The sequence below is a fragment of the Paramormyrops kingsleyae genome, chromosome 9 (assembly GCF_048594095.1).
Source record: "Paramormyrops kingsleyae isolate MSU_618 chromosome 9, PKINGS_0.4, whole genome shotgun sequence".
Lineage (NCBI taxonomy): Eukaryota > Metazoa > Chordata > Actinopteri > Osteoglossiformes > Mormyridae > Paramormyrops > Paramormyrops kingsleyae.
In genome coordinates, this window is record NC_132805.1 from 25,101,691 (window position 1) to 25,129,175 (window position 27,485).

The 27,485-nt window shown below is 41.6% G+C and overlaps 2 protein-coding genes across 14 annotated transcripts in view; one reads left to right on the forward strand and one right to left on the reverse strand.

Moving 5' to 3' along the window:
• LOC111845788 (guanylate-binding protein 1-like) lies at nt 1-15,552 on the reverse strand. 10 transcript variants are annotated; one of them, XM_023815446.2, is made up of 12 exons: nt 15,425-15,552; nt 13,913-14,107; nt 13,694-13,821; nt 12,595-12,704; nt 12,059-12,270; nt 10,261-10,503; nt 9,750-10,024; nt 9,456-9,668; nt 8,939-9,041; nt 1,114-1,238; nt 430-841; nt 1-283 (listed from the first exon to the last, which is right to left on the reverse strand). In XM_023815446.2, exons 2-12 carry the CDS (start codon nt 14,079-14,081, stop codon nt 210-212), a joined length of 2,064 nt encoding a protein of 687 aa, XP_023671214.2. In that variant the 5' UTR covers nt 14,082-14,107; nt 15,425-15,552; the 3' UTR covers nt 1-209. The 10 variants fall into 10 exon arrangements, 7 of the variants coding, with proteins under 7 accessions (XP_023671214.2, XP_023671217.2, XP_023671216.2 ...); XM_023815449.2 differs by having other exon boundaries at nt 406-841; XM_023815448.2 differs by having other exon boundaries at nt 13,913-14,104; nt 15,425-15,527.
• The window catches only part of LOC111845789 (guanylate-binding protein 1-like), a 16,548-nt gene continuing 4,564 nt past the window's right edge, over nt 15,502-27,485 (forward strand). Inside the window, exons 1-8 of one of the 4 annotated variants that reach the window (XM_023815453.2) lie at nt 15,507-15,644; nt 19,191-19,234; nt 24,460-24,653; nt 24,801-24,928; nt 25,699-25,808; nt 26,021-26,214; nt 26,360-26,602; nt 26,815-27,095. In XM_023815453.2, the coding sequence (XP_023671221.2) occupies nt 24,464-24,653; nt 24,801-24,928; nt 25,699-25,808; nt 26,021-26,214; nt 26,360-26,602; nt 26,815-27,095 (1,146 nt within the window). In that variant the 5' untranslated portion in view covers nt 15,507-15,644; nt 19,191-19,234; nt 24,460-24,463. Of the gene's footprint in view, nt 15,645-19,190; nt 19,235-24,459; nt 24,654-24,800; nt 24,929-25,698; nt 25,809-26,020; nt 26,215-26,359; nt 26,603-26,814; nt 27,096-27,485 lie in introns of all 4 variants that reach the window. The other 3 variants (XM_023815451.2, XM_023815452.2, XM_023815454.2) reach the window with 3 other exon arrangements.

Genomic DNA, 27,485 nt, shown 5'->3' on the forward strand with positions numbered 1-27,485 from the left:
TTCTCATGCATTGAAGTTATTTTATTGGTCATGTATGAGTTTTCATTTTTACATAGTTCCACACAATTTATGTTCTCCAAGGCAAAGTATTTCTCCTGACCATAGATGTGGGGAGTTATGTCTCCTCTGTCTTGCACCTGTCCTTTACTCATGTCCACGAAAGCAACCATCTGGGGCTCTTTCTTTTCCTGTGAGATTTCCCATCTTACTTATGATATGGGGTGACCTTCAGTCTGTGAGGTCGCTTGGGAGTCCCAGGATACGTCCGGGTTTCCCGAAGACCCTATACAGGATAAAGAGTTATGAGTGCTTGGGTATTTCAGGCAGGTATTTCATGTTGACTTATCAATGAAACATTCCTATAATTTGTAATCTGGGAAAAGAAACTGATGCAGAAAACATTACTTCTTTGAAATCACACAGAAGTACCATCTTTCTGGCTCGGTGTCGACACCCCTTGGGCTGACTTATTTTGGTCAGATGACCCCGACCCGTTCTTTGTGGGGTTTGTGTCCTGCCTTGGGGTCTTTGCTCCCATAGTGCTCATTTGATGCTTCTGTTCCAGCAGTTTGCGCTCTTCACAGGTTTTTTTGTAACCGTAGTAAGTGTTTAAGCCAGTGGAGATGACAGTCATGAAGTCTTCGACCTTTCCCATCAAATCCATTTCCTGTCTCTGCTTGGCCTCGTTGATCCCCACTTGCAGCCTCTGAATCTCCTCTTGCATGGCTGCTTCCTTGGCTTTGAAGCCTGTAGCCATGAGCTCATTCTGCTCCTGAAGCTTACTCTGCAGAGCAAGCTCCATTTCTTGCTGAGCTTCAGCTGCCTCACGTTTCATTTTTTCCTTTTAACGTCACAGAACAAAATGTGAGTGACATTTCTGCTGTGCTCAGCCATTCGTTAGTGTTCTCTCAATCTCACAAATAAGAATATCTTTTGAATTATTTGACTATATCGGTTTAAATGATCTATAGTACCACTCAGGAGCTCTAAACATTATAATGTATAGATGACTATACAGAGTTATTATCTAGTCTGATACTAAATTTGTTTTACCTTTTCAGATTAAAATATCTCCTTTACTCTACAAGACTAAAATTATATGAGTAAATGTACCTTCAGATGATGCATGGTTTCCTGGTGACGTAAACTTTGCTCCTCAAGCATTTGTTCTGCTATCTGACGTTCTTGAGTTTTCGTTCTCTTCTCCTGCTCCAACTTGAGAGATCTCAGCTCCTCCTCTGTTACAATACAGACAAGAACTGGGAATGACTGCCTCTAGAATGGAAGAAATCCATCCTGATGGGAGATAAAGAATGGGTATTGGCCAGTATTTGTGAGTGTGACAGAATGCAAGTACGATGGCTACCTGTACTCTTTATGAACAATGGGAAAGAATAACATTGAGTTTCTTAAAGCAAATCCTGAACAAAGACGAACATTCAAATATGTAAATAATTTCCTGAAAAGAATCATAAATACACAAATAAACCATTACAAGTGAGATTTGAAGAAAGTTATTTTATTGATCCAACTTGCTGTTAGCTACAATGTTACTGTTACTTCTCAATAAAGCAAATGATGAGGGTACAAAGTTATTTTTACTTAAAAGATTTCTTCAATAACTTGAACTGTAAGATAGTGCTGCCTGCCTGGAGGGCTCTATCAGCAATTGGCAAGAGATAATTTGTAAACCAGTTGCCAGAGTTGTTTTGTTTGTCTTTCTCTGCTTTCAGGTTGTCAATTTCTTGTTTCATTACTTCTGCCTTCTCCTTAAAGCCTTTCTCCATAAGATCCCTCTGCTCTTTAAGTTTGCAATCAATGGCCATTTCTGTCTCCTTCTTTTGGCAGGCTAATTCATCCTCCATTTTCTCTCTAAGCATCTGAAGTGCCTTCTCATGGCTTTTGCGTTCATCCTCGAGGGTCTTCTCCATCTCTAAACGTTTCTCCTCTTCAGCTTTTGTCTGCTGAGCCAGAAGTGCAGCTCTCTCTCTTTCCTCTGTTCATTCAGTCATAATAAAGTGGGGAGAAGATGGGAATTGAATGGACAAGCAAGTATTTCACCTTCATTTTTATGCAGCCTGTGAGCCTGTAATTTCCTCCTTTTCCCCCACCAGTGTCCTGCTTTTACAATACTTTTACAATGATCGACAGAGGATGCAAAAAAGTTTTAATGTAATTGTCAAAAAAGTTTTTTTTACAGAAATTTACATTTAATACACATTTTGTACTCTAAGTCAATATTACAGAAATTCTGAATCAACATTAGAAAGTTAGTGATGGAAGAATTCTAATATTAGTTTGAAGGAGCAGTAGATGGCGGTGCAGCTCTCAAGCTTGTGCTTGTCCTCCCATGGACCAAAACATATGAGTGATGGATTTGGAAATTTGAATACGGCCAATGAGTAACTTTCATTTCAGGTTATCAGCTAGGTGTCATTTGCCTAGATTTGTTTTTCTCATTTACTTTGCTGCTGGAACAGAAAAGGGCCTTCCCCAAATTGTTCCCACAAAGTTGGAAGCATAGAAGAGTTCCCTTCAAGAGTTCCATACCATTCAGTAGTTGTACTAAACTGCATGTACTGTAATAAAGAGAATTCTGATTCTTTTACCACTACTACTACCACTACTCACAAGAAAATTCACCCAAAGTAATCTGTGCTATTTCCAACCCAATCAACGCTCAGGAAGCGGGCCCAGCCCGACCTCTCTTTATGCTTTTATTGTACAGTGCACATATAGTAATTAACAGAAAACATACAAAGCCCTACACAATTATTGGCACCCCTTCTAAAGATCTATTAGCAATAGAACACCAAGAATAAGCACTGGACAGTAGAACCAAAGAATTAAACAAAAATAAAATAGGTTGGAAAAAAAAATAAAAAATTGAAATATGGAAAATAGAGGGGTGTGATTTACGCTGTGTAATCAGTGTGGAATGGTTTTTGTATTTCTATCTAATATTTTATGTTTGAAATTTCACCACATCTATTTAAATGTGTTTTCTTTAATACAGGGTAGTTATTTAGTTTTCACTATAGTTGTTTTAATAAAGCACCAAGTGCTGAAGTCTCTCAGTTCGCGCTGTGAGGACTGGGAGATGGTGCATGAAGTTTCAGAGGTTGCAAAAAGAGTTACTTTTGAGTTATAATGTGCCGGGAAAGTTGTGTTATGGAGTTTTGTTTATGGTTAAATCTGTGAACATGTAATCATATCTCATTGTATGTAGCTTTGTTAAAATGCATTACTTTGACGGGTATGTCACTGGGGATTTTGTGCGTCCTTTTTTAAGGAGAAGACCCTGTAACCCACCTGTTTGGTTTAGGGCTGCCACTAACAACTATTTCTCTATGGATTAATCTATAGACTATTTTAATGATTGGTTGATTAATCTAAACAATTAATTTTCCTACATAAAATCAAATTTACGATTTAGATTAATGGATGGCAGCTTTTTGGCACTTTTCGGACATTATTTTTGGCCACATTTCGATAAGCAGACTAGTAGTATGTCTAAAATATTAATGAGATGGGTATTGTGATGCCCAGATGCTGGTAATCTGTATAAATTCGTCTTATCTTTATGCTTATTAGATTTGGTCAGTGAAGCGAATCATGAAAGAAATAAGCACTGAAGGGATAGCTTAACAACCACATGGTCTTTTAAAAGTGCCGATATTGTGGATAAACAATGTAGAAAGATACTGGTGATGTGGTGGTACTTTTTGCTGATTATAGTCCAACACGTTTTTGTGGTAAATGCAGTGGAAACCATACATAGTGATCATATCTGTCTGGGTGAAATTGATCACTATTTACTGAATCTTATTGACTCTTTCAAATTACAGTACAGCTGTTTAGAACGTTTTTCAAATTACAGTACTTTACAAATTAAAATTACTGAACTGTATAACTGAAATACACTATAATACAGCACTGTCTATAAAATATAGCTTATTGTGGTTTTGCTGCTGCATCTCAATATACTAGATTTGCTGCAGGCTTGGATCTATTACTGCTCAGGTTGGGGGGCGGCAGTTAGAAATTTTGGGTGGGCAGTATTTCACACAATGGACCATACTACATTGCCATAGTGGCTTGTGACCAGAGAAATATTTGGGGCACATGGACATCTTCCTATTTTATGTTTGAGCTATTTATGACCCCTACATTAGGCTCTCATGGACATCTCTCTATCCAGGAAAGACAAATCTATTATTATTATTTGGATGGAAGTGTCTGCTAACCAAACATAAACTTAACAAACATAAGCTTATCTACTGGAAAGGCAAATTTGGAACTCAAACTCATGAACTGGTATAGAAGAGCATAAGAGCAGAACATGTAATATAACATGTAGGGAGCAGAAATATAAAGTACAGGTATTTTATGGGACCTACTGAAATAAAGGTAGCTGATTATGAGAAAGACCTTGGTGTGTATGTTGATGCTTCCATGTCTCATTCTCGCCAGTGCGGGGAAGCAATAAAAAAGGCCAATAGGATGTTGGGGTATATCTCCAGGTGTGTGGAGTTTAAGTCAAGGGAGGTAATGCTAAGATTATACAATTCCTTGGTGAGACCTCACCTAGAATATTGTGTACAGGTTTGGTCACCATATCTTAAAAAGGACATAGCGGCCTTAGAAAAGGTGCAGCGTAGGGCCACAAGAATGATTCCTGGTCTTAGAGGAATGTCATACGAGGAAAGGTTATTTGAGCTAAATCTGTTCAGCCTCAAGCAAAGGAGACTGAGGGGGGACATGATCCAGTCTATAAGATTCTAACAGGTTTGGATGCTGTTCAACCGAATAGCTACTTCAGCATTAGTTCAAATACAAGAACTCGTGGCCATAGGTGGAAATTAGCGGGAGAACATTTCAAACTGGATTTAAGGAAGCACTTCTTTACACAGCGTGTAGTCAGAGTATGGAATAGTCTTCCTGATAACGTAGTGCAAGCTGAATCCTTGGGTTCCTTTAAATCAGAGCTAGATAAGATTTTAACAACTCTGAGCTATTAGTTAAGTTCTCCCCAAGCGAGCTCGATGGGCCGAATGGCCTCCTCTCGTTTGTATAGTTCTTATGTTCTTATAAACAGTAATATAGTGGAAGGATGCTCATTAAAGAGAAAAAGCATTAAAAAATAATTACCAAAACACAAACAAACTGACTTTGCAAATAAAGGTGGAAGCGATCTGCACTGCCTTGGTACGAAGTGAGCCGGGAAGGTGTAACATTACTGCCTGAACTTCCCGGAGTAGCGGCCCACTTGGTTTGAAGGCACCGGTCCTGAAGCTTGGTTATTCAAGCTAAAAGGCAGCTGTAACTGAACTGCTGGTAGCAAGCTCTGATTTGGGAAACAAAAATTGTTGCATGTTGTTTATGGTTGTGTATGACTAATTTAAGTAAGTTATAGCACGTAATCTGTCTAACCAGGTAACTTTATTTATACTGAGCACTGACAAGTAGCTAACTCACACGCATCTAGCATGATACTTTCAGGTTTCACATAAGAAGACTGAAGGCAAATCTACAGTATATTCCATTATAAACCTAAAACTAGCTACATCGAAAGCTTTGGGGTAGTTTGCAAACCATACGGAATATAATTTATTGATATTTTTATTTATTAAATAAACTGGTGTATGAATGTGTGTATGGATGGGTGAATGTGAGGCATAAATTGTAAAGCACTTTGAGTACTTGTAGGAGTAGAAAAGCGCTATATAAATGCAGTCCATTTATTAACGTAATAAGACTGTCACACACATGTAAATACATGTAAACAGCGTGTTGGTGCACCCACCACACAAGAAGCCACCTCAGGGATGAAAACCTGAATGCAGCTGGTGATACCTCAGCACCACATTAGTCCAAATGGACCGGTGGGATTTTTGTCCAGTGGCTGGAGTGCCAATCCTGTCGCCAACCCCCAAATTTTCCCTATAAGTTGGAGAACCTGCTTGCAGGGCTGGAGGTAGGAGAAAACAATTGCAGGTTAAGGGCCTTGCTCAAGGGCCCAACAGAGTAAGATCACTCCTGGCATTCACAGGATATGAACCAGCAACCTTCTGATTGCTGGCACAGATCCCTTACCTCAGCCACCACTCTGCCTCTGTGTGTGTCCAGACTTTTCTTGAATTGAAAATCTCACTCCAGCCATTTGACCAAAGTTGGCAACCCTGCGCTGATGTCATCGTTAGCAAACTGTCAATACAGTAGTGCACCCGTATCCACATGGGATACAGGTGGATAGTAGCTATAAATTAGTAGCACTAAAAATTTGCCCACTTCTAAATCTGGTCGTGATTTGCCTTAAAATTTCTTCCGTGAGCACGAGAATCAAAAGAGAGTTGTGAGAGAGACAAATATAAAATGAATAGGAGAAAACATTATGTGCCACTTTTTATAACTTTTTGAATTATCCATTCCCCACTGTAATAATTAAAATCGGTTGTTTTGGTATTTATGTTAAAGCGATGCTTTTATTTTATTACCCGTGTGGAATACCAAATCTCTTGGTGAGGTCATATCCTCTCATGGCTTCTCTTACCACTGCTATGCAGATGACACTCAACTCATCCTCTCCTTCCCTCCTTCAGACACTCATGTCTCCACTAAGATATCTGCATGTCTAGCTTGGATGATCTCTCACCAACTGAAACTAAACCCTAGTAATACGGAACTGCTGTACATCCCCGCTGACTCATCCCCCCTCCTGGACCTTGCGATCTTCCTCGACAACTCCCTGACCCGTCCTTCAGTTACTGCTCGCAACCTTGGGGTTACCATGGACAATCGTCTGTCCTTTTCCTCTCATATCGCCAACGTTTCCCGCTCTTGTCGGTTTCTCCTGTTTAATATCAGAAGGATACGTCCATTTCTTTCCACACAGGCTACCCAGATACTCGTTCAGTCCCTCGTCATCTCCCACCTTGACTACTGCAACTCGCTTCTAGCAGGTTTACCACTGAGCGTCATTCGTCCCCTCCAACTGAATCAGAATGAAGCTGCTCGACTTGTTTTCAACCTCCCCAAGTTCTCCCACACCACTCCTTTGCTGCGCTCCCTACACTGGCTTCCTGTGGCTGCCCGCATCAGATTCAAAACACTGATGTTCGCATACAAAGCCAAAAATGATCTGGCTCCATCCTACCTAAAAGACCTCATCACACCCCGCACTGCACCACGATCTCTCCGATCCTCCAGCACTGCTCGACTGGTCCCACCACCCCTCAAGGCACAAGGAAGACACACCTCTCGGCTCTTCTCTGCTCTGGCACCAAGTTGGTGGAATGAACTCCCCCTAGATGTCCGAACAGCTGAGTCACTGAATGTCTTCAAAAGACGACTTAAAACACACCTTTTCCAGAAATACCTGAATTAACACTTCTGGCATTATACTCTGTCTTTTCCTTTTATATAATAAAAAAAAAAGCACTTTCCCAAGAGAGTATTAGATTGATGGTATTCATAGCCTTGGTTTTATTGAGCTAGTATTGGGAAAAATTCATTGTAGAGTCTTAAAGCACTTATGTAAGTCGCTCTGGATAAGGGCATCTGCCAAATGCTGTAAATGTAAATGAATTAAGATTAATTTCACAAGATTAATCAATTGAAACCAATACTTAAATCAATGAGTCCTAAAATATATGACAAATACGACTGTATTATGGGTTTTACGTCTTTTTGGGGGTGACAGTAATTCTGCTGCTGTGGGGTTTACTGACTCTTCCATTGTTTTCTAGATGGGTGAGCAGCAGGCTAATGCGACGGCTCATTAACATAAACCAAAGGTTGTGATACATGTGCTGCTGGCAGTTGAAGGAGGTCGTGGCAGAAATCTTACCATGAAATAAGTAGGTAATTCACTAATAGCTCAACAGCAGTATCAATATTTTTTCGCACCACAAATGTAAACCTTCTCCTCGGGTTTCACGTGTTTGATACTTGTGAGCGTATACAAAGTCACATGACTGGCACGTAAAGAGCACGGCACTTCTGATTGGTGAGAAGGACTGTCACGCCAGGAGCACAGCATGAATTCATAAAACTGTTCTCATGACAGTTTTAAACCGTGGGTCAGGCATGCTGTGTAATGCATATCCTAAATCGCAGCATTTGTAATTTATTGGCGTTGTTTCAAATTGCAATTTCGATTTGAAATCGATAAATCGTTCAGCCCTACTGTAGTTGCTGGTTAACTTGTATGTTCTTGTCAAATAAAATTATTTTTCTTTATAAAGGTAACATTTGCTATTTCAAGAACTTTTTCCCTAAAAATAGTGGGGGTCGTCTTCTAATTGGTTTCGTCTTGTATTTGGGCCAATACGGAGATTCCCTTGTAAGACCTCACCTTGAATACTGTGTCCAGGTTTGGTCATCTTACCTCAAAAAGGGTATTTCTGCTTTAGAAATGGTCCAACGCAGGACTACGATTCCTGGCCATAGGGGGATGTCTCAACAGCAGAGGTTGGCATAGCTGAATTTGTTTAGCCTTTAGCAAAGAAGACTAAAGGATGACATGAACCAGGTATATAAGATTCTAACAGGTCTAGATGCTGTTCATCCACACTGTTACTTCAAAATAAGTTTTAATCCAAGAACCTGTGGCCACAGTTGGAAATTATTGGAGGAACCGTTTTGTTTGGATCTGAGAATGAACAACTTCTCACAGCGTGTAATTAGAGTATGGAATAGTCTGCCCGAAGAGGTAGTGCAAGCTAAAACCCTAGATTCTTCACGAGGTCCCGCCAACTTTAAATTACTAATTTAATTCCCTCCAAGTGAGCTTGATGGGCCAAATGGTCTCCTCTCCTTTGTAAGTTTATGTTCTTATGAACATATCCTCCGTAACTAATGATTATATACATTTAACTGAGGTGCTCAGTGAAAACAGCTCAGACGTTTGTTCCACATAGCTGTAATAAAACCTTACCATGGATTTTCTTCTCCTTCTCAGTGAGTTGTTTATCAGCCTGCATGACTGAGGTAGATTCTGCACTCTTTTCCTTTAGAAAGTTCTCCAGGACTTCTTCTGCCTTTAAAATCCATCAGGACATGAAAAGATCATAACAGACAAATAGACTTAAGACACTGATACTCTATGGTTTTATGACTTTTTTTCCCCATTTCAGCAATACAGATACAGACCTTATTGCTTTGCATATTCAGCCTGAAACTTACCAATTCCAGGAGATCCTGAACATATTATCACTTATGGTTGGTAAAATTACTTTTGATACAATTTTATTGCACTGCAGAGTAAGTTCAGACCTACAGCACCAACCCATTTACCTTCAACAACAGATACTTTTAAGAATACCTTTACTTAACGCTGTAATTCAAAGAAATAATTTTCAACATTTTAATGTGTTCAGATTTTGTAAGGCACAGAGCACATGCATAACAGCAAGTCGTTTTGGGTTGTAGACAGTTTTATCTGTAGTTCTTACCTTGACTCCTTTGTTGGGCTTTCTGTTGTATTCATCCAGTAAGGCTTGGCGGTCCACACAATAAAGCTCATACCCACCAGGTTTAGCATAGGACCCGTTCTCCAGTTTCGTGGCCATTGGCTGAGAAAGCTGTGAAAGCAGCTGTCTGCAAAGTTCTTCTGAGGCTTCCTCGTTTTCAGTAAGAAGATCAGCATAAGCTTCATTGATGGCTTCCTATGAACACAGCACAGATTCTGTTGTGGTTTACATTCTTTCAGCAACCTTAAATCAGTATCATAAGTTGGTGAAACCTACCAGTAGTTTTTTCATGTATTCTCCCTTCTCATCCTTAAAGGATCGGCTTGAGAATGCTTTGATGGCCTGGGAATCCCAGTGTCTGTGGTGCTGGGACATCTCTTCAATGCCTACTGGGACGGTGACCTCCTTCATGCCATTTCTGTACACCTGCAATCCTTCCCGAACAGCTGCCTCGTTTTCAATCTGGGCCAGGGCCACCACAGCATTCTCCAGACAGGGAACACCACCACTAGCAATGGTCTCCACATAGGTCTTTGCCAAGTGGCCAAGCACTAAAACCAAACAGCAAGTACAGTATGTTAATCATGATTATTCAAAATCCATAGTTACTATGTAATATCCAATGGGAGTGGATTTAATCCAAAGGCGTTTGCCTTCCAAACTACTGTTTGAGGTCCAATTTAGATATTAACACAATCTCTTTACATGTAAAGTAATATTTTAAAACAGGAAATACAACACAAAGCTACAGATATTATGAGTGTTGATTGAGAGACCATAGACTCACTCCTTCCTGTGACTGGAAGTCCACCTTTCACTCTTTTTACTGGACTTTCCTGGTAGATGTAGTTGCAGAACATAAGAGAAACAGCTTTAAATGATGAACTGAGCTGACTTTCTTCCATGGACTCAAGGTGGGCCATTTTATCTGGAGCAGCCGGCGTTTCAAACACAAAGCATCTCCTTGCTGGGAAATAATTCCGAATGCACTCTCGAGGGAGGTTGTAGTCAACTGTCTTTCTGTCCCTTCCTATGCATAGAAACACATATCAAGACACACTTAAAATCTTTGTACTGCAGCACACAGGTGTCAGTTTAGCATGAAATGTGTACCCTAATAGTGGCCACGTACTCTAAACAAAATTGACAGAATTGATGTCACCATTTGGGCGCATCATTAGTGTTGGGCTAGAAGGCATTGCAATCATGAATGCTTTTGAAGGAAGACTCACTGATCGCAAAATTCGCATTTATATGATATTATATGATACAGGTCATGTTGAAATTTTTTAAAAGATGTATAGATAAGCTGTAATTCATAGGTAGAAATTGCAGATAAGCATATGTTTATTTCTGTTCTGTATCTGGGTCTGCTGCATCAAAAGCAATCGGCGCCCTCTAGTGTTGTTTTAAAGTATGTCATAGATTGTTTTCACCGGTGTTCTGTCTAGTTGAGCTACTTTGTCGAGATAGGCTACTGTAGTGCTAATCGATAGCCCTAACCCTAACTCTTACCCTAACCCTAACCCTAACCACCCAAAAACCCCTAAAACCCTTACCTTAACCCTAACCCCTAAAACCTAACCCTGATTCCAAGACGGTGGTACTGCACATGCGCCGAAAGGCTCGATAGCACGTTTCGATAGGTAGCTCAACTCGTCAGAACACCGGCTTGTTCAATTTCGTTTTGTTCAGACATCATTTGAAGTAAGCAGCCACCTTAAGGGAGGACCAATGTTATATCAAGGTTGGTCACTGGGTGGCAGAGATACTCCAAGATACTGTAAAAACTAAAAAGTAAATTTTGCAGTGAAGTGACTGCTGGATTAAGATTTGTTTTTCCGTTATTTGGTGGTGTTGGATGCGTAAGTTTTTAAGACATAATTTAATTTTTCACGTCACATGTCTACAGATGTATTTGTCATTTTAGATTACAGTCATATTGTCTGCATTTCACTTTGATTTCATGACTGCATTAACACCCAATTTAGGCCGACAAGTGTCAATGCGCTGCAAATTCAGAAAACAGTCACAAATCTGAAAATGCGAGCAAATCCATTCAAAACAATAGACGTATCCGGAGGACAATTAAACGAGACGTACAATTACGGCTGGGTAGTATATGAAATGTTTATAGAATATAGGTATATTTTCAAAACACGTCAATGGATAACTCTATACTATTATATGATATACTTTAACTGTGTGTTAAAACTTAGGGCTCCATTAAAGATTTTGAATAGAGACCAAGAATATTCCTTCCTGGTTGTAATAATGCGAACATAGTTATACCTCACATGTGATTTTGAGTATTACAGTAAATAAAAGTGAGTACGATTGTGCATGTAAGACAGTATACTAATGCTCTGTGAGACTATGATGATGTGTGTGAGACCAAGTATGAATTATCCCTCAAGGGGCCTCACATACCCAATTACCTCCTTTCTCAGCTGTAATCTAAATAAAAAGCTGATTCTCCACACTGGTCACTATTCATTTTGTGTTGTGTACCACCTAACTCTAGACACAGCAATGTCTCAAAAATTATGTAATTCAATGGTTAATCTTGATGTTTTATCTCTTACCTTTTTTAAGGGCAAGAGCATGTTCCAGATACTCTGCATCATTTACTTTCTTTCCATCAATTTCCAGCAACAAAGTGAAATCCCGCACAGCCCATACAAAACTGGGGAAGAACTGCACAAACTGGGCATCTGCCTCATCGTCATCATCCTCAGCAGATGAAGCACTGGCGGGCGATTTCACCTTGATCCGCTCTGTCAGCTCTGTGACATATCTGTACATGTTAAGAAATGGTGCCCTGTGGGACTGAGAAATTGAGTCCCTTTAACTGCCGCTAACATATACCATAAGATAACATAACATAAAGGGCCTAATAATGAATATCATTTCTGAAAAATTCAGTGTTAAACTACTTGTCTTTATTAAATACATCATAACAAACCAGCAGCTGCCTTTTCTCAAAGCCAGACCCAAACTTATATGCTGCTAATTAGGGAAATGTACCTGCTGTCTAATCCATAATTATGAACATGGCTTCCATAAGAGCCGCCGCTGACTTCAAATATCTTTAAGTTTCAATTATAGAAAAAAAGGATACTGTAAGTTTTCCACTGCTTGGTTGTCTATGGTTCCTCTGCTGTTGTAGACCAGAGTGCTGCTCAAAAGAATGGATAGAGCGAAGATCCAGGCATCATTCTTTTGGTCTCCCTGTAAAACATTCCCAATTCAATATTAAATTATGCCATGTATAGTTAGCCAAATACAAATATACTTAGAGCCTGGCTAACAATTTAGACTCAATTAATAGTGTTGCAAACATTTTTCTCTCTGTTGTCAATTAATAAACTGTTAAAAACAATTTCGATATCAAACACCTTGTAATTCGTGGACAGAAGGCCGAATGTATCTGCTTTTGTGAAGAAAAAGAAAGTCATTTCATTCACAAAATGAATTTTGTCAAGTAAATACATTCTTTTGTGTACAAAATGCATTTCGTAAGTGAATTTTATTTTATTTTAGCCTTCCAGTAATCGCTCAGTATTTTCGTGGATACGATTTTACACAACGCAAATTTAAAAAATACATATTTGTATACTGTATAGCTAATAGTATCTCTAGTGTCAGATTAATGTCTCCTAGTTTGATATCTGTTTAGTCTCTTGGTTCTGTGTTCATCTTTGTTAATTTGCTCGATCTGATTTCCCAGTGCCACTGTTTGTTCCATTTGTTGCTCATTGTCCTGCGCCCTCAGTGATTGGTTAGTTGCCTTACGTTCTTTACGTGCCCTCTGTTTTTGCTCTGTTCTCTAACCTGTCATTCTTCATGTTACTGTGCCTGTGTTACAGTGTGATTGTTACTCTGCTGGTTTGCCCAGTCCTGTCCCCACTGTTTGCTTGTTCCTTGCTTGGTATATTTCCCAAGTGTGTATTTAATAAACCGTTGTTGCCTCAGAACTGCAAATGGATCATCATCTTCATTTTCCGGACTGCACCATGCCACACTATGACAATTTTTGACTCAGGCGACTGGGGGGGGGGTTAAGAATGAAGGAAGAGTATGACTGTGAAAAAAGTCTGTGTCCTAAAAATTAATTATTAGGAAATCACCATCCAATTTTAATGCAAAATGGCTAAATAAACTGGACACCATGTTCGAACTGAAATGCATTAAACAGAACAAGTAGCCCTTTTGATCACCTTCTCCACGTCGCCCAGCCCCTCAGTGTCAAGGAGCACCAGAGTGTGGTCCTTTTTATCGGGGTGAGGTACACACCACATCCAGATGCCCTTAGTTTTGGATTGTATGGTGGCTCCCAGGGCAAATCCTATAGGAGACAATAACAAATAAAAGCTGGATGCCTGAGAACAAAGTAATGCAGGCTTGTGACAACCTTGCAATCTGTAAGCTTACTGTACCTTTCTGCTTTCCTGCCAGTTTGTTCATCAGGTAGGACTTGCCAGTACGGTACAATCCCACTATGGCCACAACCACGACGGGCTGACTGACCCCCATAAGATAAGACATTGCTTCTGGGACGACTCGCAAGGTCCCGGCGTTTTCGATCAAACACATTGGGGACTCCATTGTGGAAACTCTGGGCACAGAACCTGCTAAATTTCAATCACATATTATTTTTCTTATAACAAGTAAAAGAATCATATCATCCTACGTGAGGTCAATGCAAAGATAAGATGTGAAAACAGTGGGAATATTTTACAGAAAAACTTGTTTGTTCTAGTGAAACAGTGTCAATAGTTCCAGGTCCAAATTTTCCCAAGCGTTTAAGAAACTCGATCTTTACACTAAATAAATAAAGACACCAATACGCCTTACTTCCAGTTAGATTTCTGCTTGTCATTATTCGTTCAATATGGATGGCAGCTATGTTCTATGACATATGAAATGTATGTTATTTTTAGTTGATAAACGTAGCAAATACACAAATATGGCCAATGAAACCCTATAACCATAGACGGACTTTACTGAGAGTCTCAAAATAGATTATGAAATCGAAACATTTAGACACAAGCAGTAGAAGTATACAACAGTTACATTTCCTAATTAAGGACTTCGCCGGTGATTTAAAAAGCTTACAAGTGCTCTGTGTTTAACGTCTTTGCTACTCCTGGATGAAAATCGGCCAAAATCGAAAATAACGAGGTTTGTTTCTTTTTTGACAAAAGAAAGACACCAAAAAGTATGGCGAATTCGTACAGGACATGTTTCACAACCGAACTTCATGTGAAATCCTAGCCATACGGCGATCGGAATATTACACATAGTTTTCAGTTAATCTAATTCAATCCAATAATAACTTAACCTATTTTTTTAATATCCACATAAATAAGCCAGAAGCGCCCAGGCCGTTATCATAAAATTAATGCCGAAGCAGCAGCGATAACATTTCTGTATCTCAGTGTAGACGTTTCTGCTTTCAATGGTCAGATTGTTATAATGAATGCGGAACAGCTTAGAAGCAAACATGAAATATTTGGAAATTTTTCAAATATCATTCAGCAACAGTTGGAATAGTTGCATTTATTTTTTAAACAAAACTCGCTTTGATCTTGCTGAATACAGCAGCGTAAATATATATTACCCACAAAAACGTATAACATTTCCAACTTTTTTTCGGAAGTTGAAGATTCAGTCTGGACGAAAATTATCTAGATTTCCTGTCTGTAAAGATGGATTGGTGGATTTTAAAGTAGTGGTTTTAGTTCATATATCTAAGCCTAACTGAACGTATAGACCTGTTCACTTATTCAGCACTACATCAGGCAGCATTACAATATATAAACTATATGTATACAGTATAACATTATAGCACAACATAGGTCACAGAGATACACTGGTTTAAAGGTTACAAATACCAGTATCTATGGTCAATGTAATCAACACAGTTATGCCTATAAACTACTCCTTACCTCGGACTTTTTCCCCTTCTATCTGTAGCAAAGACCAAGTAGAAATGATGAGTTTAATAAAAAGCAGCTTCTCGACGGAGAGCCCTGCTACGGGAAACCGAAAGCATTTACACTTTCGATATGACTGATTAACAATCTCGACTTTTCCGGCGGACCGCCCTCACTACAAAACCAAACAAAACTACAAAACTAGAAATTCACCAAGCGACGACCAAAGTAGGTATATAACAAGCTTTCTTTATTTTATTTTCTGTTGTGCTTTACAAATGCAATTTTAAACATTAATGGCCTTCCGTAACAGTCACTTTAATGTGTTAATTTTAAAGCGATGACAAGCTATTTTATTCCTCATTCTTAACTTGGGGTGTCGGAGCCGATGCAACGAAGGTTTTAATTCGGGCCACGAGTGTAGACTATGGACAAGGGGATTTGAAAACGTATTACAAGTATAAAAAATGTTAAAAGTATAGTACGTGGTATTCGTATATTTTTTTGTGCTGGGGAGAGGTATACTAGCCTACTATCAACCTTAGCATGTAGAAAGTGAAACTGCATGGGAACCGCCATAAAATAAAATTTAAAAATCACTAGCGGGAATGAAGAAACAGAAGTTAGTTTCAATGGTAGTACAATGACATGTGATCCTGCTGAAAAAAAACAATATAGAGCAGAATGATTTCCTCGCGTATCTGTGCTGGTTTGGTGCTGGTGTGTATAGCTGTGCTGGTCAACTTGCACACGAAGCTGGTCCACCAGCACCAAAACACAGCATATGCTGGTATAACCAACCGGCATTATGCTGGTATATGCTGTTTTTTTTCAGCAGGGATGACCATTTAAATTCGGCTATCTACATGGTGATACAATAGCAGAATATCTGAAAGCTGTGAGCTAGTGAGGACATGCATGGGCCAAGCTGGGCGAAACACATGGCCTGGAAAGTTTGACAAGACGTGTTTTGTAGAAGGACTGCACATCTCATCTATTTTCATTGGTTTGTTTCTTTCAATATGTCTGTTCTTCATTATTTGGTGAATAACCCAGTACTGATTAACTATACACTGATTAACTAACCAGTAATGATTCACTAACCCAATACTGATTGACTACACAGAATGGTAGCTATAGTGTTTCTATAGTGTAACACATCGCCAGCAGGTTTACTTTCACAGTCAAAGGTTATTATCAGATATAGTTGATCTTGCATTATACCAGCAATCACAGAGAGTGCCAATACTGTTGTTTGTGAGAGTATATAAGGGATCCAATTAATACTTTGGAAAATGCACATTTTTCAGGTATTGCAGTCCTTACATTTGAAGATGATTTGTTATTGGCCTGTTTAAGTCGAAATTAAAGTAACTTACCACCATGTGGTACCAAGCCTAGCTAAACTCAAAATAAATAAATCGCAGGGCCCTGATGGCATCTTACCTATAGTTTTAAAAGAGATGAGGGATAATATTAGCCAACCTTTAACTCTAATATTCCAGAAATCGTTATCTGCGGGTACCTTCAGATTGGAACTTGGAAGCATGCTAATATAACACCCATATTCAGAAAAGGGGATAGAAGTAATCCAGCAAACTATAGGCCAATCAGTTTAACTAGCATTACTGGAAAAATAATGAAAGCTATAATCCAAGTGAAAATGGTAGATTACCTGGATGCAAATAATATTCTGAGGGATAGCCAATATGGATTTAGGAGAGGTAGATCCTATTTAACGAATCTACTTGAGGTCTTTGAGGAAGCTACAAGTGAAACTGATCACAAAAAGGCCTACGATGTGATCTACTTAGATTTCCAGAAGGCCTTTGATGTTGTCCCCCACAAACGGCTCTTGCTAAAGCTCAAAGCTGCAGGGATTTTAGGAACTGTGGCAGCTTGGATCGAAAACTGGTTAACCGACAGGAAGCAGCGAGTAGTTATTAGAGGCACAATGTCACAGTGGGCCTGCGTTCATAGTGGGGTACCGCAGGGTTCAATTTTAGGACCACTATCGTTCCTAATTTACATTAATGATATTGACACCAATACATACAGTAAACTGGTTAAATTTGCAGACGACACAAAGGTGGGTGGTGTAGCAGATACTGATCTAGCAGCAGAGAGGCTACAATGGAATCTGGATTTAATTAGCGACTGGGCTGATACTTGGCAGATGAAATTTAACACAGATAAATGTAAGGTAATCCATGCAGGGAGCAGAAATATAAAGTACAGATATTTTTTGGGTTCCACTGAAATAAAGGTAGCTGATTACGAGAAAGATCTCGGTGTGTATGTTGATGCTTCCATGTCCCACTCTCGCCAGTGTGGGGAAGCAATGAAAAAGGCCAATAGAATGTTGGGTTATATCTCTAGGTGTGTGGAATTCCTTGGTTAGACCCCACCTAGAATATTGTGTGCAGGTTTGGTCACCATACCTTAAGAAGGACATTGCTGCCTTAGAAAAGGTGCAACGGAGGGCTACGAGAATGATTCCTGGTCTTAGAGGAATGTCTTATGAGGAGAGGTTAGCTGAGATGAATCTGTTTAGCCTTGAGCAAAGGAGAATAAGGGGGGGGACATGATCCTGGTCTATAAGATTCTAACGGGTCTGGATGCTGTTCAGCCAAATGGCTATTTCAATATTAGTTTAAATACTAGAACTCGTGGCCATAAGTGGAAATTAGCGGAAGAACATTTTAAAACAAATTTGAGGAAGCACTTCTTTACACAGCGTGTAGTTAGAGTATGGAATAGTCTTCCTGCTAGTGTAGCGGAAGCTAAAACCCTGGGTTCCTTTAAATCAGAGCTAGATAAGATTTTAACAACTCTGAGCTATTAGTTGAGTTCTCCCCAAATGAGCTTGATGGGCCGAATGGCCCCCTCTCGTTTGTAAAACAAACAAACAAAAAAAGTATTCAAATATATATTTCAGTTCAGTTTATTTTTATGCTGCTTTTCACCACAGATTCGCCCCAAGGTGCTTTACATGGTTAGGCCTAATACATTCCTACATCATTTAGACAGATTAATTCAAAAACAAAGAAAGGAAAGAAAGAAAGTCAGATGACAGTGGAGGAGAGGAACCAAAACTGTCAAATAGGGAGGAAAAAAAACCTCTGGGGGGTCCAAGGTCAACTGGCTGTCCAACCCCCCCTGGGCGTGCTAACATTACCGGAAAAGAAAGAGTGAGCTTGCTTGCTAAAAGTAATGTATAAACTGTGAACAAGGTCAAAGCTAAAGCATTGACAAAAGGATGGGACCCAGGCTGGGGTCCACCCTGGACAGGATATCAGTACCTTGGTATAATGCTGGTATAATCAGAACCTTGTCAATGACTTCATCGCTACTCTGAATGGTCCACCCACCACCTTCGACATGGCAGCTGTTGTCGCATGTCCAAACAAAGCTTTGCTCACAGCAGAACATTAGTTCAAGAATAATCACCGCTGCTAAGAAAAGCGCTTTTATAACGGCTTGCTGCCAACCTCCCTACATATTATACCACCAGTCAAAACATTCCTGTGTGTTGACCTGCGTCTCTTGCCATTTCATCCTGTAACCCCTGTAATTTAACACTCAGAGATACACTCTGTCTCTTAGGGAGATTAATGGCTCCTCCTCGTCTGTGTCTTTTCTTGTCGTCTGTGCTCTAACTTGGTATATTTGGGTTAGATTCCGGTACGACTTTAAGTCATAGACCATGCGCATCCATTATCAAGGTATCAACCAGCCACAGCGTCCTTAGTGACCTTTGACCATTGTTTCCATACAGAGGCCTCATAAGGGCCCCCTCCCATGACTGATCTCACTCCCCAGGTATGTGGCCTGCTCTTATCAGTATTGTACCTTAGCTCTGGGCACCTCGTGCCCCCCTTTCACTAAGACCTTCAGCAACGGCATTGAATCTTGATGGCAATCAGCCAAGGTGTCAGCATGCAGTAGATCAGCTACGTATTATATCATTGTGCTTCTTAAATTCAGTCCATCCATATCTGCCCTAAGCCCCAAATTGAATATGTGAGGCGACTGATTCAATCCCTGCGGCATCCTCATGTTGGTGTACCGCTGACCCCTACAGGTGAACGCAAACAAAAACTGTGACTGTTCCGCTTGGGGAACACAAATCATGTTCCACAGCCGCAAACCTCTGAATCTGCTACTCTGCACTCCACTGAACTGTCAGCAACTTGCCTTTGGCAGCAGTCTGCACTCCATACTGCGTTGGTGCCCAAGACTGCCTGCTTTTCCATCTCATCATTTCTTCCAAATCCAACATAGATTATTAAAAGCTACTGCTATGAGGAGGGGCCCCTCATCTAATATGTCAGTAAACTTATTGCAGAAGGCTGTATTATCCACTGAGCACCACCGCCCGCCCCCCCCCCCCCCTTCTCCTCAAGCTAACACTTTCCTCTGTATGGAGGGTTAGGGGTGTCCAGCAGGTGTATCAGCCCTTCTGCATCATCACCAGTTACACCTTCTCCCAGCTTTTTAGCTCCACCTTTTCCCTCAGATCCCCCTGCTTTACCTTCCAGTGTAACCTCACTGCCTCACATTCTTTCCTCCACTGGCTGCCGCAGCAGGGAGCTCACTTCCTTGTTCCCATCTAGCAGCTTGGCCTTTCTTTCTTTTCCCTATTTCCTTCATTCTTCTGTTTCACCTCCCCTCTGAACTCTACCTTCCCTTCTATTACTGGAAACTAAACCTGGTATGAAGGAGGGGGGGCTTCCACTAACGGGTACTGATTTTGGTAGTACCCTTTTGGTACTACTTCTGCTCTGTTTCGCTTCTCTCTCCCCCCTGCTTCTCCTTTAACACCCTTCTCATCACTTTCTGCTCCCTTCTCCAGGCCTCTCTCTTTGCCTTGAATAACCTCAGACTCTCCAATTCCTCATTCCTTTTCTTTTTTTGCCATTCTGTGCTCTAATTAGCCTTATGATATTTTATCAAAGCCTCCACCTTCTCACACACTATTACATCCCACGTGCCCCCTTTAGGCCTCTTATTTACCAGTGTCTTTGTTCTATTCTCCGTATTTTTAGACATCTTTCCTTTGAGTAGGGGGCATTCCCTCCCCAGCCACTGTTTTGGCATCTGAGTGATTTTTACTGGAGCCTGCAATCTCACACTTCTCTGTGCTTTGCACTTTGCACTGGGGGCCGCTCTCCAGTCAGATATAAAGCATTCCACACAGCCAGCCCCTGTACTGTTATTTTTTACTTTGGGCCCTCTTCCTAGCACTACCCTCTAATAATATCTCTGGACTATTTACTTGTGTTCTATTCCCTCTCCTGGGTGAAACCTAACATTTTTGTCCTAACACTCAACTTATTTGTTAACTTCCTCTGTTTCAGCCAACTGTGCATACAACCGCTTTCCTCACTCCCTACCAATATTTCGCAATTGAACTATACGCTTTCTGGGCCCTTCCATTCCCAGAATACTTTATTTTTTCATAACACAATCAGTCCAACCCAGCGGATCCACTTCTCTTAACACAATATCCGCAACATTTACAACGCAGGCCTTCTCTGACCCTATCTACTTCAGCAATACTCTTGCTTGTAACTCAACAATACCTTACCTTAAAACAGTACCTGTGCTTCACGGCTTAACAACATCTTTGCTTCACAGTGTAACCGTACTTTTGCCTCACAACTTAATACAAACAGATTACCTCTCTTTAGGGGAATATAACCATTTGCTTCACAAAAACAAACAGACCCCCTCTCTCTTGGAGAATACACAGGCCCCCACTAGCCTTTGCTGCACAGATAGACCCCCCTCTTTCTAGGGGAATACACAGGCCCTCACTGGCCTTTGCTGCACAGATAGACCCCCCTCTTTCTAGGGGAATACACAGGCCCTCACTGGCCTTTGCTGCACAGATAGACCCCCCTCTTTCTAGGGGAATACACAGGCCCTCACTGGCCTTTGCTGCACAGATAGACCCCCCTCTTTCTAGGGGAATACACAGGCCCTCACTGGCCTTTGCTGCACAGATAGACCCCCCTCTTTCTAGGGGAATACACAGGCCCTCACTGGCCTTTGCCGCACAGATAGACCCCCCTCTTTCTAGGGGAATACACAGGCCCCCACTGGCCTTTGCCGCACAGATAGACCCCCCTCTTTCTAGGGGAATACACAGGCCCCCACTGGCCTTTGCCGCACAGATAGACCCCCCTCTTTCTAGGGGAATACACAGGCCCCCACTGGCCTTTGCCGCACAGATAGACCCCCCTCTTTCTAGGGGAATACACAGGCCCCCACTGGCCTTTGCTGCACAGATAGACCCCCCTCTTTCTAGGGGAATACACAGGCCCCCACTGGCCTTTGCCGCACAGATAGACCCCCCTCTTTCTAGGGGAATACACAGGCCCTCACTGGCCTTTGCTGCACAGATAGACCCCCCTCTTTCTAGGGGAATACACAGGCCCTCACTGGCCTTTGCTGCACAGATAGACCCCCCTCTTTCTAGGGATATACACAGGCCCCCACTGGCCTTTGCTGCACAGACAGACCCCCTCTCTAGTATTGTCCTAAGGTTACATTCACTAAGTGAATACAGTGCTAAATAATATTCCATAGGATGCCAGTCCAACCTAGGGGACACACACTAACACTCACTCACAACAGGCAACTCCAGTTCACCTAATTGCATGTTGTTAGACAGTGGAAACCAGAGTAGCTGGAGGATAATATATGAACTTCACACCGACGGCACAGGGGTGGGATGTGCATAGATGGCGCTGTCCCCCTCATTACCCAAATTCAATCCTGCTTCTCTATAAAACTGTTATTGTGTTTCATTTGTATTAATAAAGAAATATTAAGGACTATAAGAACTGCAATGTTTAACTATAGGACTAGAGAAGTAGCAGAATATATGATAATGGCGAGAATTTTCAAGTTACAACAAAATACTGTTACTTTTGCAAATAATCATCAGCAGTAGTAATATTGTTGTGATGTACACTCACCTAAAGGATTATTAGGAACACCTGTTCAATTTCTCATTAATGCAATTATCTAATCAACCAATCACATGGCAGTTACTTCAATGCATTTAGGGGTGTGGTCCTGGTCAAGACAATCTCCTGAACTCCAAACTGAATGTCAGAATGGGAAAGAAAGGTGATTTAAGCAATTTTGAGCGTGGCATGGTTGTTGGTGCCAGAAGGGCCGGTCTGAGTATTTCACAATCTGCTCAGTTACTGGGATTTTCACGCACAACCATTTCTAGGGTTTACAAAGAATGGTGTGCAAAGGGAAAAACATCCAGTATGCGGCAGTCCTGTGGGCGAAAATGCCTTGTTGATGCTAGAGGTCAGAGGAGAATGGGCCGACTGATTCAAGCTGATAGAAGAGCAACTTTGACTGAAATAACCACTCGTTACAACCGAGGTATGCAGTAAAGCATTTGTGAAGCCACAACACGCACAACCTTGAGGCGGATGGGCTACAACAGCTGAAGACCCCACCGGGTACCACTCATCTCCACTACAAATAGGAAAAAGAGGCTACAATTTGCACGAGCTCACCAAAATTGGACAGTTGAAGACTGGAAAAATGTTGCCTGGTCTGATGAGTCTCGATTTCTGTTGAGACATTCAAATGGTAGAGTCAGAATTTGGCATAAACAGAATGAGAACATGGATCCATCATGCCTTGTTACCACTGTGCAGGCTGGTGGTGGTGGTGTAATGGTGTGGGGGATGTTTTCTTGGCACACTTTAGGCCCCTTAGTGCCAATTGGGCATCGTTTAAATGCCACGGCCTACCTGAGCATTGCTTCTGACCATGTCCATCCCTTTATGACCACCATGTACCCATCCTCTGATGGCTACTTCCAGCAGGATAATGCACCATGTCACAAAGCTCGAATCATTTCAAATTGGTTTCTTGAACATGACAATGAGTTCACTGTACTAAAATGGCCCCCACAGTCACCAGATCTCAACCCAATAGAGCATCTTTGGGATGTGGTGGAACAGGAGCTTCGTGCCCTGGATGTGCATCCCACAAATCTCCATCAACTGCAAGATGCTATCCTATCAATATGGGCCAACATTTCTAAAGTATGTTTTCAGCACCTTGTTGAATCAATGCCACGTAGAATTAAGGCAGTTCTGAAGGCGAAAGGGGGTCAAACACCGTATTAGTATGGTGTTCCTAATAATCCTTTAGGTGAGTGTATGTTATATCCATAGAGCATGCCGGTTTGATTGTGCCAATGATTTCGCCTCACCCTTTTATACACTGGTACTGTGAGTGTGCCAGTGAGTGCATTCTGCCCAGCTGATTCTGGGGTTCATCAGGGGTGTGTTCTTGCTCCTACATGTTCAGTGCTTGTATTAACTGGGTGTTGGGCAGGGTCGTGGGGTCCAGTGGCTGTGGGGCATTTGTTGGTGAAGAAAGATTCACTGATCTTGACTTTGCCGACGATACTGTGATCTTCACAGAGTGAGTGGAGGCTCTGTTCAGGGATCAGGTCATGAGGTCACTGGAACGGGATGTGCGGCGCTCCCAATATCTTTGCAAGAGGACCAAGGCCCAAGTCTTTAGAGTCCTGGTGCTTCCTGTCTTGCTGTATGGCTACAATCAGTGACATGAGACTGGACTCCTTTGGTACTCTGTCTCTTTGGAGCATCCTTGGGTACCACTGGTTTGACTTTAACTTGAACGCTAGTTGCTAGAGGAGTCCCGAATGAGGCACATTACCTGCATTGTGAGGGAGCGTCAGTTATAGCACTGTGGCCGTGTGGCACGATTCCCTGAGGGTGATCCAGCTCGCAGGATCCTCATTGCTGAGGACCCGAGCAGCTGAACCTGGCCAAGGGGAAGCCCACGTAACATCTGGCTGTGGCAGACAGACAGCCATTTCCAGAGGGTAGGACTGGACCACATGTCTGCCTGGGGCGGTTGCCAACCGGGATCCCAAGGTGTTTATTTGTGTGGTGGTGAGTGCAGCAATGCACTGCACCAGTATATGCTCTGCAACCTGACCTGACCTGACCTTTTATATGCATGTCTGCTTGCAGCATAATGGCTGGATTCTCCATGGCGGAACCGATGTGTCTGATTGAAAATGGCAAGGATGGCAAGCTGTGCGTCCAGCCTGAAGCACTCCAGATCCTGGAGCAAATCGGACAGCGAGTTGTGGTTGTGGCAGTGGTAGGACTCTATCGCACTGGCAAGTCTTACCTCATGAACCAGCTGGCTGGAAAGAGGAATGGTGAGGGTGTCCCGTGTCTCAAAAGGTGTTAACCATATAGCACATGTCTCCACATCTATTTCAGTAGTAATGATTTGTGTTAGTGCAGAATTGTCCAATCAGCTTGTTTGCCTTAACCATCCTCACATGTCATTTTGTTTGTGTCAGGATTTGCCCTGGGAGCCACCATACAGTCCAAAACTAAGGGCATCTGGATGTGGTGTGTACCTCACCCTGTTAAAAAGGACCACACTCTGGTGCTCCTGGACACCGAGGGGCTGGGCGACGTGGAGAAGGTGATCAGAAGTGGTGCTTGTTTCAGCATTTAATTTAATGTTGAATATGCTGTTCAGTTTTTTGTTTTTTTTTACCTTTTGCATTAAGCATTAATTGCAATGAAATTCATTTACGATACAATTTCAGTAAGTTTGTAATACATTTAGCATCTTCAGAAAAACAAATGTAAAAATCAATTTACACTGAATGTAATAAATAGAGGCGGCACGGTGGCACAGTGGTACAGTGGTTATCGCTGCTGCCTCACAGCAAGAAGGTCCTGGGTTTAGTCCTGGGTCCTTTCTGTGTGGAGTTTGCACGCTGTCCGCATGGGTTTCTGCTAGGGGCTCTGGTTTCCTCCCATGGTCCAAAAGTGTGTGGGTAGGCTGATCGGCGAGTCTAAATTGGCCCTGTAATTGTGTGGCTGTGTGAGTGTGGCTGTGTGAGTGTGGCTTTGTGAGTGTGCCCAGGGTTGGTTCCCGCCTGCGCCCCTTGTTTTCGGGATAGGCTCCCCCCCCCCGCGCGCGCGTGACCCCAGTTGGGATTAAGTGGTCACGGTGATGGATGGACAGATGGATGGATGGATGGATGTAATAAACAGGCACGTGGTGGGGGGGCTTAGGGTGCCTGAGGACCTGGCCATTTTTTCTGAATGATTGGATTGATTTGGTGGCCAAAATTTACAGAGGGGTACACCCCTCCCCCTCGAGTCAGGCAGCTGTCCCTCGGAAAGTCTCTATTGTACACAGATGTTTTATGTCTTCTCCAAACCAAAATTCTCTCTTCCCAGGGAGATCAGAAAAATGACACATGGATATTTTCCCTGGCTGTACTGCTGAGCAGCATGCTGGTGTATAATAGTATGGGAACCATCGATAACGACGCCCTGCAGCGCTTACAGTATCCTTCTGATGTCACCACTGGGCCCTTGTGAAAGGCCCTTAACCCCAGTTGCTCCAGGGTCTGGCTGATCTGGCTCTTTGATTCTTACCTCTATCTCACCTTGAAAAAAGCATTTGCTAATAAATAAAAGAATGTAAAATGAGATGATAATTTTGTAAACAGAGGGTCTCTTTTTCTGGAAGCTTCCTCCTGAACATTGGCATGTATAGCTATGTCACAGAACTGACAGAGCACATCAAGGTGAAATCACAGCAGGATGAAGATGAAGATGAATCCACTGAGTTCTTACGAGTCTTTCCCTCCTTTGTATGGAGCGTCAGAGATTTCACTCTTACTCTAGAGCTCGATGGGAAGCCAATTACCGCTGATGAGTACCTGAACAATGCGTTGATGTTAAAACCTGGTGAGGACATCAACACAAATAGTCACTGGTATTGCTTTAATATGAAGAAAATATAAAGCACTATAACTAAGAGATGGCATGATACAATAAGCCTAAAAAAAGACTGTAACCAGAACTTCCTGTCAATTTTCTTTTTCGTTGAAAGGTCATTCAAAAGCTGTCCAGATGTACAACATGCCTCGCAGCTGCCTTAGGAATTATTTCCCCACCCGCAAGTGCTTTGTGTTTGACCGTCCTGCAACGACAGAAAAAATGCGCATTCTAGATACACTTTCTGACGCAGACTTGGATCCCAGCTTTGTGAAGCAGGTCAGGGAGTTCTGCTGTCATGTCTTCAGCACCGCTGAAAGCAAAACTCTGAAAGGAGGTGTCCATGTGACAGGCACATGTGAGTATTAAGTCCATCTACTGCTGCCTTTTGCAGTGTGTTATTGTCTTTCTGTTTCAGTTTTCTCTTCATAGTAATTCAAAATGAGAATCATTTCATTCATTCTTGGATAAATTGTAAACCTGTGTTGATGGATGATGGATAAATGTAAATGTGTTTCAAGTGGAACCTGATGATAGTAATAAAGCAAGCTGACCTTATCTGTCCCTTAGCGCTGGGGAACCTGGCAAAGATCTATGTGGATGCAATCTGCAGTAACCAGATCCCTTGTTTAGAAAATGCAGTGCTGAGCTTGGCACAGATTCAGAATGCCAAAGCAGTTGTTCAGGCCATAGATCACTACAATGCGCAGATGGCGGAGAGGGTTGCCTACCCGACTGAATCACAAGAGGAACTGTCACAAATTCACCACGTCGTAGAGAAGGAGGCACTGAAGATTCTCATTGACTGCTCCTTCAAGGATGATGATCAGAAATATCAACAAAAGCTCTTGGTATGGGAGTAACTGTAGGAATGCTGCTTATATGATATCTTGCAGTTGCTACAGACTGATCAAAAATATTGAAATCTATAGAGTATTTAGTGAAACCAGTCATTGCAGAAATGTATGTGAAGCAATACTGTGCAAAAGTCTTAGGCAGGCAAAGGAAATTATGTTTAAATGATCTTCATCTTCGTATAAAAGTGGTGTTAAGTCTGTCAGAGTGTTAGCTCAAAACATCCTAAAGATCCTAATGTCAGTCTAGTGTTGGCAATAATCATATACCCATGTATTTGTTGACCAATACCACAGCATGTTTGGCTAGACGGTATCTCATACATTTACTTAACTAATTAAGTTAATTTGGTGAGCTGATAGTGAAATTTAACAAATACATGGAAT